General features: G+C 32.6%; 1 protein-coding gene and 1 long non-coding RNA gene across 3 annotated transcripts; both read right to left on the reverse strand.

The window, feature by feature from the left end:
- Positions 1–5,255: 5,255 nt before the first annotated feature.
- Positions 5,256–11,259, reverse strand: LOC143069692 (neuroendocrine protein 7B2-like). Of its 2 annotated transcripts, XM_076244457.1 has the most exons (6): positions 11,107–11,259; positions 9,863–10,150; positions 9,232–9,333; positions 8,333–8,514; positions 7,581–7,640; positions 5,256–6,134 (listed from the first exon to the last, which is right to left on the reverse strand). In XM_076244457.1, exons 2-6 carry the CDS (start codon positions 10,140–10,142, stop codon positions 6,009–6,011), a joined length of 750 nt encoding a protein of 249 aa, XP_076100572.1. In that variant the 5' UTR covers positions 10,143–10,150; positions 11,107–11,259; the 3' UTR covers positions 5,256–6,008. The 2 variants fall into 2 exon arrangements, with proteins under 2 accessions (XP_076100572.1, XP_076100573.1); XM_076244458.1 differs by lacking the exon at positions 7,581–7,640.
- Positions 11,260–15,953: 4,694 nt separating this feature from the next.
- LOC143066691 (uncharacterized) lies at positions 15,954–19,548 on the reverse strand. The gene is made up of 3 exons (XR_012975746.1): positions 19,486–19,548; positions 17,001–17,114; positions 15,954–16,271 (listed from the first exon to the last, which is right to left on the reverse strand). It is a non-coding gene; the product is annotated as an uncharacterized LOC143066691 (long non-coding RNA).
- Positions 19,549–20,515: the final 967 nt, after the last annotated feature.

The raw sequence follows: 20,515 nt of genomic DNA on the forward strand, positions 1-20,515 counted from the left end.
TATTATGGGCCCAGTTTTCAAGTTGGTCCAAATCAGGATCTAAAATTATTATATTAAGTATTGTGCAATAGCAAGTCTTTTCAATTGCACAGTATTGCGCAATGGCAAGAAATATCTAATTGCACAATATTGTGAAAAAGCAAATTTTTTTTTAATTAGAGTTATCTTTCTTTGTCCAGAATAGTAAGCAAGAAATATCTAATTGCAAAATATTGTGCAATAGCAAGATTTTTTTTTAATTAGAGTTATCTTTCTTTGTCCAGAATCAACTTAAATCTTTGTTATATACAATATACAATGTATATTCACTTTTTACTACCAACTGATAAATTAAAATAATCTTTATCATTCAGTGATAACAAGCAGTTTTTTTTACATCTTAATATTTTATGATGTATTTAAATGAGTAGTTATTGTTGCAAACTCCATTAGAAATTTTAATTGAGATTAGTTTTGGAATAAGGGAAAGGGGGATGTGATTAAAAAAATTGGGTTCAATTTTTCTCATTTGAAATTTCATAAATAAAAAAGAAAATTTCTTCAAACATTTTTTTGAGAGGATTAATATTCAACAGCATAGTGAATTGCTCTAAGAGAAAACAAAAAATTTAAGTTCATTAGAACACATTCATTCTGTGTCAGAAACCTATGCTGTGTCAACTATTTAATCACAATCCAAATTTAGAGCTGAATCCAGCTTGAATGTTGTGTCCATACTTGCCCCAACCGTTCAGGGTTCAACCTCTGCGGTCGTATAAAGCTACGCCCTGCGGAGCATCTGGTTTTATCCTGTTTAAGTTCTAAATATAATTATCACTGAATGGCTTCATATAGATTATGGATGGGGTTGCCAATCTCTGTATATATTTCTATGGTGATGCTAGACCATATGCAAAAATAAGCATGCACCATATATTGTATGTAGATGATAAATAGTTTGGCCAAGGATTTGTATATCTCACTATACAAGTCCTTGGTTTGACCTTCAATCTTGTCTTTGTCTTTTCCTTGACCACATTTTTGAGGTTCACTGTGACTGCTTTAAAATATAGTTTATATCACATGAGTTTTCACCTACAAGAAGTAAAATGGCAGCTTTATAGTTTATATCACATGAGTTTTCACCTACAAGAAGTAAAATGGCAGCTTCATTTGATATATATATCATAATCGTAAGTAATGGTGTAAATGTATGTCTTACAGGAATTATCTGACCTTTTGAAATCATTTCCAGGGTTCATTTATCAATGTTAAGACTTCCTTATCAGGGGCGGATGCAGGAATTTTCGAAAGGGGGGGTGCTAACCCAGGGCAAAGGGGGGGTGCAAAACATATGTCCCGATACAAATGCATTGATCGGCAAAAATAAAGGGGGGTGCGCACCCCCCCCCCCCACCCCCCCACCCCCCCCCCTGGATCCGCCACTGCTTTTTGTGAATCTATTCATTTCTCAATAAATTAATTTTGGATGTATCACATCTTCTGATTGACTGAAAGTGTTTTGTATATCAGCTCATAGACATAATTTTGTTATGTGACTGTGACGTCATCAACGTTTTTTTTTTTTTATTATTTACTCTGGTTAAAATGGAGTTTATAATAAAATTATAAGAAATGACGGTAATATTTTTTCTATCTATAAGAAATAACAAAAAAATGTGGTGCACACTTTTTAAAAAAAAACAGCTACGCGCTTTATTCAATGTGCACCACATTTTTTATGTTATTTTTTCATAGACAGAAAAATATTACAGTCATTCCTTTAAGATATTATAATCAGAACAGGTCCACTATATGCAGGGCCGTAACTACCTATGAGGCAGGGGAGGCAACTGCCCTGAGTTTTCTACACCAAAATTTTTTTTGGAAGTAATAAAATTAAGTATTGACAATATGTATACGAAGAACTTGGATTTATATTATAAACAACACACAGTTTTAACAGTGTTATCATGATACGTGATATTCTGTCATTTTCCGGATTTTTGATCGAAAGGGAACCGTTTCGGTATTTGTTTTATTACTTTTTTTTTCGTGTGGCCGTCCGTCTGTTATTCAGTATTCGTACGAGAACTCATATGAAACTTTGCTTTCGACAATTATTTTTGAATAAATCTTAACTATTCACATTTATTTAGGGCTCAATTAAGCAGAGGAAGTTCCCTTTGTATTGTGAATCTTTTATGACATCGGAAATTCGTTACCGGCTGAATCAGCTGTTGGATCATTTTTTAACGTCTCCCGATCGTACGAGAACATTATGGTTAATGCCTTATTAGTTAAACACTCCCATTCGTTGTAGCAGGGACTTTCTATACTAACTATATACTAGTATAGAAATTCCCTTGTTGTAGTTGTATACTGTATGTCTGTTCAGCTTTCAACAATGTTGAAATTCAAGGTCCTCGATAAAAAAAATTATCTTGCGTTCTATGATCTTGCTTTATATGTTGTTTTTTTTTAACTTACCAGTTTGATTTCTTACAAAGATATCTTTTAAATACAGATAATAATTGTTTGCATAAAAATTGCTTCCAGGATCCAGCAGATGTTTTCTAGGAAGGAAATCGAAGGAAAAGTTTAAAAGGGTCGTTTTTAGCCATATTGAGAAAAAAATCCGCGGTCACAATGTATTTAATATTAATTCAATTTCAAAGTTTTATTGCCATATAAACTATACAGTTTGTGACATATAACAACAACAAAAACAAATAAAGTCAATAACTAAGTAACTCAATATATATATATATATATACAAATTTAGGTAAATATTAAAGGTCCCCCTGTCCTCAGTTCCATTGACTTTTTTTTATACAGGATCCTAGTTTATTCACTTGTGTTGGTGTTGATGGGTTAAGTATAAATATAACTTTGTCATTAATGATTATAGGTCAAAGTACAGCCTTAAAGACGAATCCTTGGCTCACCCCGAACAGCAATTTCAGCTTGTTTTTGCATAAAAATTGCTTCCAGGTTCACGCAATACAATATAACATTAATACTAATGTTTCTTCAAGGAAAACGGGTAATTATAGCCATTGACTGATCTAGAAAACAATCGGCAGGGGCTGCGCCCCCAACCCCCTTTCTTTGGGGGCCTCAATCGGCGGCCCCAAACCCCTGCCTCCCCTGAATTCGAACCCTAGTTACGGCCCTGATATGCTGTGTATAGTAAAAATGTAAGATCTTCATTTCAGTTTGACTTGCTGACTTCTACTTCTTTCAGGATTAATCTGACCTTTAATCTGACCTTAACCTCACTGTCAATCTTAATTTTAATTTTTCTTGATTATGTCTGTGTCCCAAAAATTTATATATAAGCAATAGTTCAACAATATTAGATGTTTATAATGGTGTACGTGTCCACATTACGGAATTAATTATATATATTGACCTAATTTTCAGCATTCATTGATTAACGTAATGTTTTCTTGACAAGGTAAATTTTTTCATAAATAGGTCAATTGTATTCGGTGGTGTATGGAATGATTATAAGTTAAAATCTTTAATGTCCATATGACAGGGTAATGTGTCTGATCTGGACATTGGTTTCATGGTTTATTGGTACATGTTTATACGGTTTAACCGTTCATGTGATACCTTTAGCAAGACCTTAATCTTTTATTTATTTTTTTTTATGAATCATATTCAGTATAAATAAACTCATCATAGATACCAGGACTAAATTTAGTATATACGCCAGACGCGCGTTTCGTCTACAAAAGACTCATCAGTGACGCTCGAATCTAAAAAAGTTAAAAAGGCCAAATAAAATTACGAAGTATAGTGATCACTCTTGTTTTACTATTATTTAATGATTTCTGTAGTGTCCCATTGTCATACTTTACTGTGGGTATACCTTTTGTTAAATGAACACGTTAATGCAATGCTTTTCAATGTGTTTACTTCCTTATTGGTATTGTTTAATGGTACCACGACTTTGTTGTTTCACTCTGTAATGTTTTTCATCTAAATAGAATCATTCAGAACAGGTTTTTTTCTCATCAAAACAACTAGTGCAAGGACACAGGAAAGATGACCACCTAACCAAATCAAATTGCAATTGATATTACAATGGTTGGTTTTCAATGAATCCTATAATTGGTTATTAGGGTTTCCCTTTAGCTGTCAAATTCATATTCACCGATTTGACTCCAATTCCTATATTTGATTTATAACAATGTGAAACAGTTATTCAAATCATAAGAGGTCTAAAATAAACAATTTACAGGTCATATGCTCGATAATATGTAGCTTCATTTCGTGTGTTTTATCTAATTAACTATCGGATTGACCTTCGAAGACCTCCGTTGGTTAAATAAGCGAGAACTGAAAAAAAACATAAATATAGATATAAATAGATGGGGAACTCGTGCAAGTTGATTTTAATATGTCTGTCTAATTTCATATTATAGATTTAAAAAATGTGTTAACTATCGTTTTTACCTGAATAAGAATGATTTGAATGGATCGAATCAGTCAATCAAATGATTTACCTTTGTTTGAAGTGGACAATCGTTTCCAGGAGGAATCATACAAGTCCATACATAAACAAAATATGTCTCCAAAAGATCCAAGTACAGAGTGTCGACCTATCATACAAGACGCTCACAACTAAGAGTAATTTCGGGATTAAACTGGACACAAAGAGCCTAATGCCAAAATTGAAATCAGAAATTGTCATTAACATGAATTGGTGTATTTAAAATTGAAATTGAACACCTTGGTTTTTTCGTAACACATATTTTCTGGAGGAGTGGTTTTAGAATGATGTTTTGACGAATACTTTAACCTTGGCATAGTATGTTTTTGCCTGTTTCAAGTGATCGTCGTTGACTACTGTCTGCCACAATTGATTTTGTTTTGTTTTGTTGTACATATTGTACCGGTTGTTTTCTTTCGTGAATTGTTTCACATTTTGCCATCCTGGGGTCTTGATTTGCTTATTAAACGGTATCTGGAACATTAGTTCAATGCATATGGTGTGTTTTTGCTTCGTGTTGGTCAGTGATTCCATATCGGACTTTCAATTATTTCTGAAAGGGGTTGTATTATTTGGATGGAGAGTTGTCTCATTGGCACTCATACCACATCTTGCTATATATATTTTCTTTATATTTTGAATTCTTAATCTATAAAATCTGACTTGTTTCCTAAATAACATCCTTTTTCAAGTTGACAAAAATTGACAACTAAAATGCTACTGCAAGCCGGATGAAGCCATGTTTCAGTTCAAAATCGAAAACAACTAAACAAAACGTAAATATATTTTATTTAAAAACCAACAATTGATAGACTTTGTAATATAGAACCGTTAAATACCCTCAATAAAATACGTGAACACAATGTTATAAAATCACTATGGAATTTGGAATCGTTGAACGCCAATAATTGTGTTGGCGGAAAGCAGATAAATTGCAGGAAAATAATGAGTTGTTTCTTATTTATGGCAAGAAACTTCTGTTGTCTGTTACAAGGAAGGACCTACAGTGTAACACATTTATTCGTTTATTTTCCGTATTCGAGACAGCAAAATAAAATGATTCAATACATAACAATGAAAGAGGAGACAGTCTGCATTAAAAACAAACACATCGTCCGACCTGGAGAACCCCATTTAAAAATTTGTGGTTTGTCCTATATCTTGGTATAACTTTTTAATTTACTAAATTCAATTGAGTAACTTCAAAACAAAGACACACAGAAAAAGAAAGAGCCTTTTTGCAACAAAAAAGAAAGAAAAAAATAGTACTCAACAATTTTTACCAATACACTTTTCTTGTAACATTTACGGACAAGAAGAGGACTACAATAGCAACAACCACGTTTTATCCGGACCCAAGTCCTGGTGCTAAACCTTTCATAGTATGAATAATGCTTTAAATTGTTCTTTGCATCTCTAGAATTTTGAAATTATCCGTCTAAAATATATTTTTAAAAAGAAATACGAACAATAAGCAACATAACTTTAGCAAACACTAAACCCATTGGTTTTATTCGCGAACAACTCAATGTTTGTTCATAAGAGGATCGCCTTTTTTGGCAGCAACCTCCCTGTGTGGTCCGCTAAAATAAGGGTTGTTCTTCATTTTCTCAAGTTTAGATTGAAGTATTTCCATTATGCGTTCATTGTCCTGCAAGTAGAAAATATAACCATAAATATACAATTCACTGCTGTCTGTTAAAGCAATAAGAAAACTATAAGCCAAACGTGATTAGTAAAATAATCAGAGACTAGTGCTTGTGAACTAAACGTGCTATCAGATTGTGAACTTTCAACGTCATTTCAATGCGCGTTATAATAACAGTTCTTTCTCAGATTGCTTGTTCAAATACAGTGTACCTTACCTTAACCTTAACCTTAATTCTCTCCGCGCCAGAAGTCGCATAAGGCCTCCGCGTGTACGCCTGAAATATTTTCAAGTTTCTATAAAAGTTTGACTCAAAAGCACCGATGTCATTTTTCTGATGCCTTTGTTGGCTACTCGATTCAGAATAATTCAAAATATAATTTTAAAGGTAAATAAACAGAATATCCTTAAACAGTGACAAAAGACAATTGAAATTGCATTGTAGTGCACTAAAATCTGATTTTTTTCTAAATAGAATACTGCAGGAAGTATCTTTAATATGTGAAAATTTTAATTTGTAATTTGAAGGTCGCATCATATCGCGATATATGGTCTAGTTTCAAGATAAACTTAACAATCTACTACTGTAACAGCTTATTACGAAAAATGTAAAAATGAAACTAAAAAAGACAAATACACAAAAAGCAAAAACACAAACAAAATACAGTTACTTGATCTATTGAAACAAACCTATTTCGATGTCACAGAATGTTGAGGCGATCGACCTGGGACTCTTATATTATATCCCAGGTTCAACCCGCTAAAGACACTGAATTCTTATTGTTTTATTCACATGGATGAATATTAAAATTGGAACATGCTATAATTGTTCAGACAACAGAAGAAAGCTTTTACTATATTGCACGACAAACAAGTCGAGCAGGTATAATATATAACAGTATAACTCTGATAGTTTTACGAAAAAAAATAAGAGTTTGGTAGCCGATGAGAAGGGAACGGAATAAAAACTTGTGAAGGAGTTCACAAACTTTTAATAATAAAATAATAATCATAAAAATGAAAACACAACCATAGAAAAATGTATGTCTAAAATACATTGAAGCAAGCAAATTGAGAACAGAAAACACTTAAAGCAAGCAAAGTAAGACCAGACAACAGAAAACACTTAAAGCAAGCAAAATAAGATCAGACAACAGAAAACACTTAAAGCAAGCAAAATAAGATCAGACAACAGAAAACACTTAAAGCAAGCAAAATAAGATCAGACAACAGAAAACACTTAAAGCAAGCAAAATAAGATCAGACAACAGAAAACACATAAAGCAAGCAAAATGAGATAAAAAAAAAACACTTGAAGAAAGCAAAATGAGACCAGAAAACACTTAAATCAAGCAAAATGAGATCAGATACAACCTAATTTGCAAGAAAAACTCAAACTAAAGTGCGCTAGTCTACTATCAATGGACAATATGAACAAACTGGACTAACCCTTCTATATCTCATGTGGTTGCCACCTTTCTTCTCGCGTTTCTCCAAATTCATGCTATCCTGTTGTAAAAAGGACACAACGTTAGTTTGAAGAGAATAAGAACAAACTTATTTCAACCTGACTCGAATCGAGATAGAAAATTAAGTCCATTTAAGCTCTAGTAGGGTTTAAATGAATCAGGAACATATATATTGATAAACTGTTCCAAGAATGAACACAACTTTGCGACTTTATGATTCGGGTACTCATACCTTCAATTGACATTATGTTGAATTAAAAAAACAAATGTCTCATTCCAATTACACATCGGGTACCGACGACTGCCATCGAGCTTGTCGCATGCAGCTTCATAATAAGTTATATACTCAAATTATATTCCTTTCATTAGTTAATCCCTGAAACCATAAAATGAGCATGGAGCTATTTCTTTACCATCTGTAAAGTAATATAGACCCATTAGTTTTAGTTTTACTGGTCGCCAAACGGTTTATCGCACTACTTTTTATGTAAGAATGAAATAATCAAATTTAAAAGTAAGCGCAAAATTTGACCGCAAGTCAAAACTTTATAACAAAGACATCGAATGAACCTATAAGACCTATTACATTCCAGAGCTAGAGTATACCACCATTTTGTAAAAAGCGCTTAAATATAATACTGCATGTATTTCCACTGTCAATCTCTTTACCATCAGCCGCAGTACATCATTTTATAAATAGTATTGGTAAACTATCTATAAGTTTTTTCTTACCAAATCTGAGTTTGAGTTGTGTTCCATCCATTCTGGATAGTTTCCTGTTTGCTTAATTTCCTGGTCAATTTCAGCCGGACATGAAAACATGTGTTCTGCATCGCATGGACAGTCTTGTTGTTTTAACAGACGGCGATTATTGTCAAGGGAATTCTCAAACTTTTCCACGCAGTTATCATCAGCTGAAAAGATAGATAATCATGTAACAAAATCGATTTATAAATATGGAACTGAACTTACTAAATATTCTATTACGATTGTAGGCGTTATTGATTTATTGATCCCTGGTCATTTGTCGATGAATTGCTCGCATCCTTTGTTCGTTTTAATTTGTTAAACATACATTCTAGAGTGGACCAAGAAGTTTTAAAGGGAAATGTACTATCGGATAAAAAAAAGGGGGGGTGGGGGTAAGTCTGGTCTCTTTTTGTTTATAAGATTATGGTGATGGAAAAAATCCAAAGAAAGGGATTAGACCTTTGGATCCATCTACTGTATTTGTTTTGTGAAAACAATTATACCTAAAAAAAAAAATCAGTTTTGATTGTATGATCTCTAGCACTCTGTTTGTCAAATAATTAACGCGAATTGTATTTTAAGAATGAACAATTTCATATACGTTTCTAACTGGGTTTAACACTGAAATGTGCATTCTTCTGACAAATGAAGATTTGGTTAAAGTAGCGCAATATTTTGGCGGGAAAGAAATAATGAATTTTGCCAGAATAAACATTCAGTGGCAGAACCAGAAATCTTCATAAAGGAGGGGGGTGCAGTGACTGTAATAAAAGGGTACCCGCTCCAGTGATTCGATAAATAATAAAACATTTTTTTTCAAAAAAAAAAAGGAGGGACGGAACACCTGCCCCACACAAATCTGCCTCTTGACCTACACTAACCTGTATATCCAACAGGGCAAGGATTTGGTGGGTTACAGTAAGCTGGAAGAACTTTATCAGTTTTTACTTGTTTAGGATTTTCTTTTCCACCTCCTGTTCCACCTAGAATAAAATAAAATTAATTCATATATGAAACAAAAAAGTATTAGCTCGTTGTTAAGCCTGAACCACGAAAGGGAAACATCATTTGAAGGGAAGAGTACGTATATGATGCAAGAACACTTTAACAAAATAGACAGCTTTTCTAAACGGCTATGTTTTTCAATCGATCGTTTTGCAAAGTATTTGCGAAATGAAATATTACATTTACATCTTAATAAACTTTAAAAATGATGCAAATGGTGAACTTTGATCTTACACAAGTATAATAATTACGTAGCATCGTTTGCTTAATACATATTCTTACAGACTCCGGCTAATTTTCATGTTTTTTTTACTTACTTGAAACCATTTTTCATACAATTAAATTAAATCTTTTAAAATGCAAGTTTTAGACCATAATCTTAAATCTCTATGTTTTGTAGGCACCTACTCAGCCACATTCTTTCGTCACAAAATTATATAAAATTATGATTTTATGATCTGAATGATATTTTATGATTTTATATAGAATGCTAAAATTTAAACTCACCAGACATGGACTGGTATCCCCAAAGGCTAGGCAACTGTTGTATTAATTCTGGGTCCCTAATTGATGCTCTGCTGAATAGATTAGGGTCATCCATGTTTAAGGACCAATCATCAGGCATACTCCGTCCAACTAGCTCGTCGTCATAGTAACCATATCGTCCACCTGATTCAGGTTGTTGAAGTTGATAGAGCTGAGAAAGGTCGTTCAGAAGGAGGTCGGAATAGCTGGCTCCTTGTGTGGTATATACTGTCATTGACAGGGCAAAAATAATGGGCAGCATGTTTGAGCCTACAACAATTGTAGTAGTTCATATACACATGCAAAATGTAAACTAGATTTAAGTATTTTCACTTAAATATTTTTAAGCACAGAATTTCGAGTCGACACTACCGTTCTAAAGACGTTAGTTTAAACATATTTATTTATAGTGGATTGGGAAACAAGTTTTGCAACTTATATTAATCCCGGCCTTTCCACTAAAGACGTTACGTCACCGTGATTTAAAGAAACCCGCTTGAAAAAAATATCTGTAGTTATAGTTCATGCAATCCGTTGCTTGACAGAACCTCCATGTAGGTTTGGATAAGGTTTCCATGATAGAGAAAAATGATCAAAAGGTGCAGAATAAAGGGGGAAAAACAGAGAAAAAATGGTAAAAATGAATTTTGAAAAGAGCAAAAGGACAAAAAAGCAACAAAAAAAAGACCCCATCCAGACATCATCCATTAGTCAATTACAGACTCTACTATATCTCTAATGCCAGTGTGAGATATGGCGTCCAAGATACCAATTTTGTCATACTGATCTTTAATTCTATACGAAACTTTCAATAGGACTTTTAAACGTGTTGTATAATAGTTGTAATTATATTATCTTGCTGAGTAATCAGATTATTGCGTGCATCTTTCAATCAATAATTTCATTTTGTGGAGCTTAGTTTTCATTTTCTCTCTGAAAAATCGATTTCAATTCCATACAAGACATTCTTAATTTGAAATAAGCCAAATGTTAAAAAGATACTGAATTTAAATTGTAGAATTAAGTTTGTATTTTTTTAGACATGAATTGTTAAAAGTAAATGGAAAATGGTTATGATGCTATCCTTTATTTATTGAATTCTAGTCAGAAACATAAATCAGTCTTTTAACAGAAGTTTTCTTTAGCTGTGTCTTTTAATTAAAAAAGTATACATATATATTGGTTTGTTTTGAAAATAACAAGCACATGTTAAATAACTAACTCACCCCTTTGTAGATAAAGCTCTTGATTTCAAAGTATCTAATGTCCAGGCTGTTTTGTTTTTGTAATGGCGCTTGCTTTCAGAAATGGAATTGATTGCTTTGCTTCCGTCACTTCTCCAAGAAAGAATCGATATGGTGACAGAAATCAATTCCAAATACGTCAGAACGAAAAACTGTTGTCATTGGTGATAATTGATAACTGATAACGATTATATCGTGTATCAGTATTTAGTGATAAATTTGGAAAAATGAGCCTTTTGTTTATGAAAAAATATATTTAGTGGGTGGATATAGACAATGGAACGTCTACTATTGGAAAATAATTACATTACATGGAATAATCGGAATGTTTCAAAAATACAACAAAAATACCGAATTCCGAGGTAAATTCAAAAAGGAAAGTCCATATTTAAATGGCAAAATCAAAAGCTCAAACACATCAGACAAATTGATAGCAACTGTCAAATCCCTGACTCAGTACAGGCATTTCTAATGTAGAAAATGGTGGATTTAACCTGGTTTTAAATCTAGGTAAACATCTATTCCATTATATTGACTTCAAAGTGATGTTATGCCATTCGAGCAAAATTTGATTGATGGCTATTAAAACAGAATATCCAAAAAATGAGTTGAAAATTTTTTTAAAAAATCAAAAAAAATTTCACTGGTATTTTCCTGCTTTGAACATGAAAATTAAGGTCAAAATAAAGGAAATGAGCTATGTCACAAATTTTGGTAAAATCATAGTTTGCATGCAACTTTGGCACGTTGAGCTAAAACTAAAAATCGACAAAATGAAGCTCTTATTTCTAAAATACTGTTGAATGAATTCTTCCAAAATAGATGAATTTTGTATAGATAGCACATTGAATCGATGCAAAAGTTTTTTTAAACTTTTGTTAAAATCATCAAATCTCCAAATTCAAATGCACTAAGTTATTGATTGAAAAAGTCCGTGTTAGTGGTGTAAAATATATATAGGATCGCCGACTTCGTTTCTGTCGGTATATACATGCGTCAAAATGGTGTTCTTGGTGAAAAAATAACACAAAACGTCAAAATAAAGGCATTGTTGCGTTACAAGCCGTGAAACGTAGATTTTAAAGTTTTCATAACATTGATATATAGTTAACGATTGTTCAAACATATAATTACTATCATTTTATAGCAATAAGTTGAACATGTCTATTTTGATGCAAAAACTGCCAAGTTTAGTTTTTTAAATCTTAAACTTTCGAATACATTTAGGAACGTCTGGCAATTATTTTAATTTGTACTTTCTATGCAACCACTTGGTGGATGCCTCTATTAGTGGAACTTTACTCCCCGAGGGTATCACCCGTATCATGCAGTTGTTGACTTCAGTGTTGACATGATTTATAATTGATATGGTCATAATGACCACTGCCCTTTTCTCGATCTTGATATCTATATCACTAATGGAAAGCTGAATACTAAAATTTATGATAAAAGGGATGATTTTTCATTTCCTATCGTTAATTATCCGTTTTTAGATGGTGACGTTCCCTTGTCACCATCTTACGGTGTTTATATATCTCAACTTGTACGATTCGCTCGTGTATGTAACAATGTTTTAGATTTTAACTAGAGAAATTTATGTATTACTGAAAAATTATTACACCAGGGTTTTCGATATCACAAACTAGTCAAAACATTTACTAAATTTTATCATCGGTATAAAGACATCATTCGTAAATATAGCTCAACATGCAGACTTCTAATACGTTCAGGTATTTCACATCCATTTTTTTATGGAAATATTCTTTATAAAGCACAAAGGTGTCAGTATTCACCTCAGAAACTTACAAAACCTTTGAATGGACTTATTACGAAGGGATATAATTACGATACTGTTGTCAAGTCATTAAAGATTGCATATTTTGGCGTTAATATTGAGTCACTGATAAGGTCTTTGCATCGGAACTAAACACATTTATTCTAAAAACAGTTGTTGGCATGACACGGGTTATGTTCTTCTCATATATGTTATGATGGTATGATACTAAACCCCTAACGGGAAGGATTGTGCCTGATGTTCATATGATGAAATCATAATCTTTCAGTCAGTTTAATTGAAGTCTGGAGCTGGCATGTCAGTTAACTGCTAGTAGTCTGTTGTTATTTATGTATTATTGTCATTTTGTTCATTTTCTTTGGTTACATCTTCTGACAACAGACTCGGACTTCTCTTGAACAGAATTTTAATGTGCGTATTGTTATGCGTTTACTTTTCTACATTGGTTAGAGGTATAGGGGGGGGGGTTGAGATCTCACAAACATGTTTAACCCCGCCGCATTTTTGCGCCTGTCCCAAGTCAGGAGCCTCTGGCCTTTGTTAGTCTTGTATTATTTTAATTTTAGTTTCTTGTGTACAATTTGGAAATTAGTATGGCGTTCATTATCACTGGACTAGTATATATTTGTTTAGGGGCAAGCTGAAGGACGCCTCCGGGTGCGGGAATTTCTCGCTACATTGAAGACCTGTTGGTGACCCTCTGCTGTTGTTTTTTATTTGGTCGGGTTGTTGTCTCTTTGACACATTCCCCATTTCCATTCTCAATTTTATATAATTATGAATTAATTAACTGTTCACAAAACTTTTTTCCGAAATACTCTGAAGGATTTTCTTTCTTATAGATCAACTAAGCTTGCTTGAAAAAACCTTTCGGAATCAATCCTGTTATATATTATGAGTTTATTTACATTCACTTGACCTTTAAAAAAAGAGTAAATTTAAGAATCGATTACATCATCCTTTTTTTTTGTATAAAGTTCAACAATTTTTGTGCGCACATTTTTAATACTATCGAATCGTTTTCGAGCTTCTCACCAATTGTGCTTCGATTAACCCTTTTTGTATACCAATAAAACTACAAAAAGAAGCATTTAAATACCAAATAGGCACATATTATGTTTCCAGAGTTGTGATAAATATTCTAATAAAAATGTATTCTAAGTGAAAATTATCCCGCAAAACAATTTTCACTGAGATCTTCATTTTCACAATTTTAAAAATAGTCTTTGTTTTACCGAAACCAAACTTTCAACAAGTGGAAGATACGTCTTCCTTCCCAGTCATTTTTTCAGAATCTCGACCACGAGAAATAACTTGTTTTTCTCCATCATAGAACAGTCGGAAACCAGGTTGAAGTAGAACAAAAGAATCGAAGCTCTCTATTAGAGAAGGCGATAAATGTTTACTGTATTGTTTACTATAGTGACAAATTTTTAAAAAGTTAATAGAAACAAACAAAACTGCAATTTTCTTCTCAATTACGAGGTGTTTTATTTTAAAAACACCATTTGCATAAGTTTTCAATTTATCTAGTACATAGTTAAGCAGAACAATTAGATATCAAGTCGACGACATGGGTATCTTTCAAGTTGGATGACAAAAATGCATAACCTCCGATTTTTTTGAAAAAATTACCACGGACGGAAAAGATATCAATCTATTAGTTCAGTAATTTTCGTGTCTGCCCTTCCATTATGTGACTGAAGAAAAAATTCCAAAAAATAGGTAACAATTGTATCGAAAAGAGAAAATCGAGTGCACCTTATTATGTTAGGGCGTGTTTGAGTTGAGTATTTTGTCTTGATATCGTTCAAAGTAAGAATATTTCATACATCGTCTCGCTTCAGATTCTATCATTTTTATATATTAAAGCTACAGGTTGACTTTATAACACAAAAAAATAACAGTACTAAAAGATGAAATATATGGGTCAAGTGAAATACCTATCTAATGAGTCACAAAAACAGGGAAGGTGTGTTCGAATAGCTATTTTTTTACTGAAAGTACTTGACGACAGTCTTACAAGTTGGATGATGAAAATGCATATCTTCGAAAAATTCTAATTTTTTGTGTGTGATAACTAGGGTTTATAGTCTTCAACCACTAAAAAAATATAGTCTGCCCTTCCACGAAATATTTAATTAGATTTTTTTTAAATGTTTATGATTTTTCGAAAATTCCACCTAACAACCGATCAGACAATAGTTTTAAGTTGAATCAATGCAGACAATATCATTAACTGATGCTCATTAGCTAGTTGATACATTTGTCTTTTAAAATATAACTGACATATAAGGATCGTATTGGTGCAATGTGGATAAATTTATCGGTTTCCAAGAGCAAAATTGGTAGTGCGTCATCGCTACAATGGCTTCCATTTTTACGATTGTGAAAATGAACTGGCGTAATGGGGAGATAATTTTGACGAAGTAGGATCCTGACTGAGAAAGTCAATCGAGTATAAAAGTACAGTCAACTCAGTATATCGTTGTTCTGGTTACCCGTGACCTACGAATTCAAATGTCCAACGAATTTATTTCGTTGGATACCAATCATCGTGGAACTTCTGGTTACCCGTGACCTACGAATTCAAATGTCCAACGAATTTATTTCGTTGGATACCAATCATCGTGGAACTTTTCGTTACCCGTGACCTACGAATTCAAATGTCCAACGAATTGATTTCGTTGAATACCAATCATCGTGGAACTTCTGGTTACCCGTGACCTACGAATTCAAATGTTTAACGAATTGATTTAGTTGGATACCAATCATCGTGGAACTTCTGGTTACCCGTGACCTACGAATTCAAATGTCCAACGAATTGATTTTTTTTGTGGAAATGTATGCAGACTTTGGCAAAGCCACGAAGTCAATTATCGACAAAAAAAAATAAGTTTTCCTCAATCCATGAAAATTGGTACCCACGAAAATAAATGAATCCACTGAAGAATTAAACATATTTTAAAGGAATTTATTGGTGTAAAAACTGGACCAAATCACTCACAGACATACTTTGATGGAAGTCCTTAGGAATGTGCATATCATATAAGAATTATGCAAAATTAGAAAATAGCATATTTTAAACCCAATTAAATATAATTTAGAACATCATAAATTCAACTAAGTATAATGCTGAATTGGATATATTAAATTGAAATTCATTATAGTATGTAATGAATTGACTTGAGTATATATATATATTCTGATTTATATCTTATTTATCAATCCTTTGATTTGACATAACAATCTTCTAATGTTTTTTAAACGATACTGCAATGACAACAATGATCAATGCAATGTCCAGAATGACCATCCGAACACGTGAGGCAGTCAGCTACGTAGTGGCACGCTGAAATATAAACCAAAAGTTGCAATGAGTCTGTACAACATCATATATTTAGGAGATAACTGTATTGTATTTTAGGCTCCGTCGTTATCAAATCACCAATTCTCTATGGTCGGGTTGTTGTCTCTTTGACACATTCCCCATTTCCATTCTCAATTTTAATTGATGTCGTCGGAGCTTAACATATAATATTGTTATGTCCATTATAATGAATCTGACAGAAAACAAGGTTAAAACATAATTTCAAATCTGTAATACGCCGTCTGTGCTTGCGTGTATTTATCCAGAGTATCAAATGTGAATTGATGCCATGAAAATTTTTGACGTTATCCAATTGAAATAAACGATGTTGCATTAGAATGGTACAAGTCAGTTGATGTTATTCCCAATCCACTATAAATAAATAAAAATTAAATTAAAAAAATAAAAAGTTGATGTTATATGTTGCCACATATAATGTGTGTGTTAACATTGTAACTGATAGCACTAGACATCATAGATTTTGTATTTCATACAGACAAACAAAAAAGATATCGGAGTACCTCACAATTGTTATAATACTCTCTCATATATATCAAAATTGTCTTTTGTTTGTAAAATTGATGAAAATACAATATGCATGCAAATTGAAAGCAGTTTTATTTCGTAATCATTTTGTTACATTTTTGTCTCTCTTACATATTAAATGTTTTTGTGTGTATAATTCTTGAATACATATTTTATAAAACTTACCTTGGTGAGTGCATCTTCCACAGGCGCAATGCCCCCACTGACATAACTGTGTACCAACTTGGCAGAACCCGTCACATTCGGTACGATGATGGCATGACTTCATGGACGCAACAACTGCCAATGAAAATAAATAGATATAGGAAGATGTGGTGTGAGTGCCAATGAGACAACTCTCCATACAAATAACAATTTAAAAAGTAAACCATTATAGGTTAAAGTAGGCCTTCCAACACGGAGCCTTGGCTCACACCGAACAACAAGCTATAAAGGGCCCCAAAATTACTAGTGTAAAACCATTCAAACGGGAAAACCAACGGTCTAATCTATATAAACAAAACGAGAAACGAGAAACACGTATATATTACATAAACAAACGACAACTACTGTACATCAGATTCCTGACTTAGGACAGGTGCAAACATTTGCAGCGGGATTAAACGTTTTAATGGATCCAAACCTTCTCCCTTTTTCTGAAACAATAGCATAACATCACAACAAAAAAAAAGCTTATAACTACATGTCATATATGTTTCATTTGAACCTGTAACTTTGATTGGCTGAATGCAATTGCGAGGTTCTCCAATACCATATTTCTATTCCCGTTGAAAATGCAACTAGCTATGACTGCACGTGTTACCCTTGACAATGCCAAAACAAAGAATAAAAAACACACATTAAAAGATTGAAATTATTTTAATTTCTGTTTATTGACTGTTCTGCCTCAAATTTTTCACTCTTTTAAAACTATCATGTCTCTTTGGTTTGGTACATTGTTGTCAAAATAACGGAATTCTATAAAACCAGGTTTAATTCACCATTTTTTACATTTTTAAAATTTTGCCAGTTGATAAAGGACTTGCCGTTATGAGTTTTCATTGATGTTAAGATTTTTTTTTATTGACGCAGCATGTCATGTGATTATAAGAATGGAATGCTTCCTTTTCTAATTTCAAATGGTTGTAAAAGTGTTCTGTAATCGTACGCACATTTTTAGAATGAAGCCATATTAAATGAAATTTATTTTAGAAAAATTTCGGCTGGATATTTAGATTCTTGATTTGTTTTTAAATAAATAGTATCAAGATAATGGTAACAGTCGTTGAATTAAAAACAAAAAATTGACAGTTCCCATTGTCGTAAAATTTGCCGTGTAAAACTTAAATATCTAAATCTAGGAACTGGTCCGAGTACACAGTTATTTCGTAGTGCATTTCTTTTAGACAATAAATGAAAATTAAAAAAATCCCACCTGCGCTTTCTCAATAATATTTTTACAGTGTGTTGTACTACTTTTGGGACAAATTATATCACAATTATAGAAAACTTCATCAGCTGTAACTCAAAATATGGACAATTTTATGTTAAGGGGGTCTTGAAACCTTTTGACAGCTTCCGAAGTGCTAATTTTTGACCTTTTTCAGCTGGACCTAATCATTACTTTACATTAATATTTATGACCCAATTTTTTTTACAGTGTCATTTCCTCCAACTTGCTATATGAGGCATAAAACATGGAGAAATAAGTTTGGAAGGGGTATAACAAAAATTGGCAAGTAACACACTGTCCACACTAAGGAATATATTCATGGACAACGAAAATCAAAGGACGATAACTGTGTACTCGGACCAACTAGTCAAAAGCACCGACAGATTAGTTGTAGAACATTTACTACACACCGAGATGAAACAATATTATACTGTTTTTTTTTGGTGCAGTTTATGTGAATAAAGGCAGTATGAGTATACCGCTGTTTAATATCCATAAATCAAGTTGGATCATAAACCAAAACTGATGGAAACACATCATTTATAAAAGGAAACGGAACAACAGAAACACCGACACGCTACAAAAACAAACGCTAACACAGACATAACCAATACATAGTAGGGACCTTCGAATGTTCAGAAGAGGCCTTAACCTGTGATTTATTTAGACTTGTGGGATTTTTAATTTTAGTTCATTTATATGTTTTGAAGTTAAGTATGGCATCTATTTTCACTGAACTACATTTCTGAAAAACACCTTTTTGTTTAGGTGTCAGCTGAAACCTTCTCCGGTGCAGGATTTTGTCGCTATGTTGAAGACCCATTGGTGTCCTTCGCGGCGGTTTTCTGCTTTCTTTCGTGTTCAACTTGTTGTCTTTCAAACATTCCCTATTTCCAATCTCAATTCTATTATATAAATTGATCGATCTTTTATCAACAATAATCATATCTATACCAATTATTAGATATGTTCCAGTGTACTACTATATCGTCATTTAGACCCAGGGGATATGCTGCCTGTATCCATTTATAGTACAAGACAGTTTGCTAATTTTATAGGAATTTCAAAATGTTTATGGCTATTTATGCAATTGCCCTTGTTGTTTCTCAATCGTTTTGAGTTTTTGGAATTTTATAAATCTTATATTGTGATTGTGTTTTTCTAAATGTAGACAAATTAAACTAGCTGTTTAAAAAAATAAAATAAATAACAGCTTACCAAAAAGTAATGAAAAAATAAATAAAACAGACTTTATCATGCTTGTATGTTTACTGATTCCAGTACAGAATTTGACGCCAAATTGATAATCTAGATTTATCTACCATGTCCGTACAGGGAGTGAATTTAGTTGACACATTAACCTCATTGATAGTTTACTGATGTATTGGCAGATCAAGATTTAATCTTTTGACTTTTCTATTGAACCCATATATTTTACTATTGCAAAGGAACTGTTTCTGTTACTGAGAGACTTGCTGACAAATATAAAAGATTGAATATATCACCTTGGTTATCATTTTTAGAAATTTCCTGTTTACAAAGCTATGAATTTTTCGAAAAACAAAGGCTTTTCTTATCCCAGGCATAGATTACCTTAGCCGTATTTGGCACAACTTTTTGGAATTTTGGGTCCTCAATGCTCTTCAACTTTGCACTTGTTTGGCTTTGTAAATGTTTTGATGTGAGCGTCACTGATGAGTCTTATGTAGACGAAAAACGCGTCTGGCGTACTTAATTATAATCCTGATACCTTTGATAACTATTATCTCGATATGATGTCCATGGACGCATTGAGCATCTCGGTAAGTAAAATGGGGGCTACTCTTCCAGAAAGTTTCTATAGTTTCTATAATGAACAAGCAATTTTAGAAAGGTTTGTTATAAAGCATGCGATACTGACTACTTAGCGGATTATATTCTCGGGGACTGATAGTCAAAACGAAACTCAGACAAGTATACATTACATAAAGGACCATGGATTAATAACGAAATGTTACTATGAATAAATACATAGTCACGCCAAAAGTATATACACCAAATAAACCAAAACAGTAGATACTGCTGTTCAAAAGTTTTAAATCGAATGAGAAAAAAAAATCAAGGTTACAAACTAAAATCAAAAGAAACATATTATCTATAAGAAGAAAACAACGAAACAACAGAACACTGAAGTGCAAAAAAAAACTACAGGTCAAAAATGGACTAAATAGTTAAGGTAAAAATATACAAAGACAATAAAAAAAACCCA

The sequence above is a fragment of the Mytilus galloprovincialis genome, chromosome 3, assembly GCF_965363235.1.
Source record: "Mytilus galloprovincialis chromosome 3, xbMytGall1.hap1.1, whole genome shotgun sequence".
Taxonomy (NCBI): domain Eukaryota; kingdom Metazoa; phylum Mollusca; class Bivalvia; order Mytilida; family Mytilidae; genus Mytilus; species Mytilus galloprovincialis.

Coding starts and splice junctions, on each gene's coding strand:
- LOC143069692 (XM_076244457.1), bottom strand. CDS start 10,142: ATGCTGCCCATTATTTTTGCCCTGTCAATGACAGTATATACCACACAA. Junction 8,515..9,231: donor TTGCCCTGTTGGATATACAG/GTTAGTGTAGGT, acceptor CTATCTTTTCAG/CTGATGATAACTGCGTGGAA. Junction 7,641..8,332: donor ACAACTCAAACTCAGATTTG/GTAAGAAAAAAC, acceptor TTTTTACAACAG/GATAGCATGAATTTGGAGAA.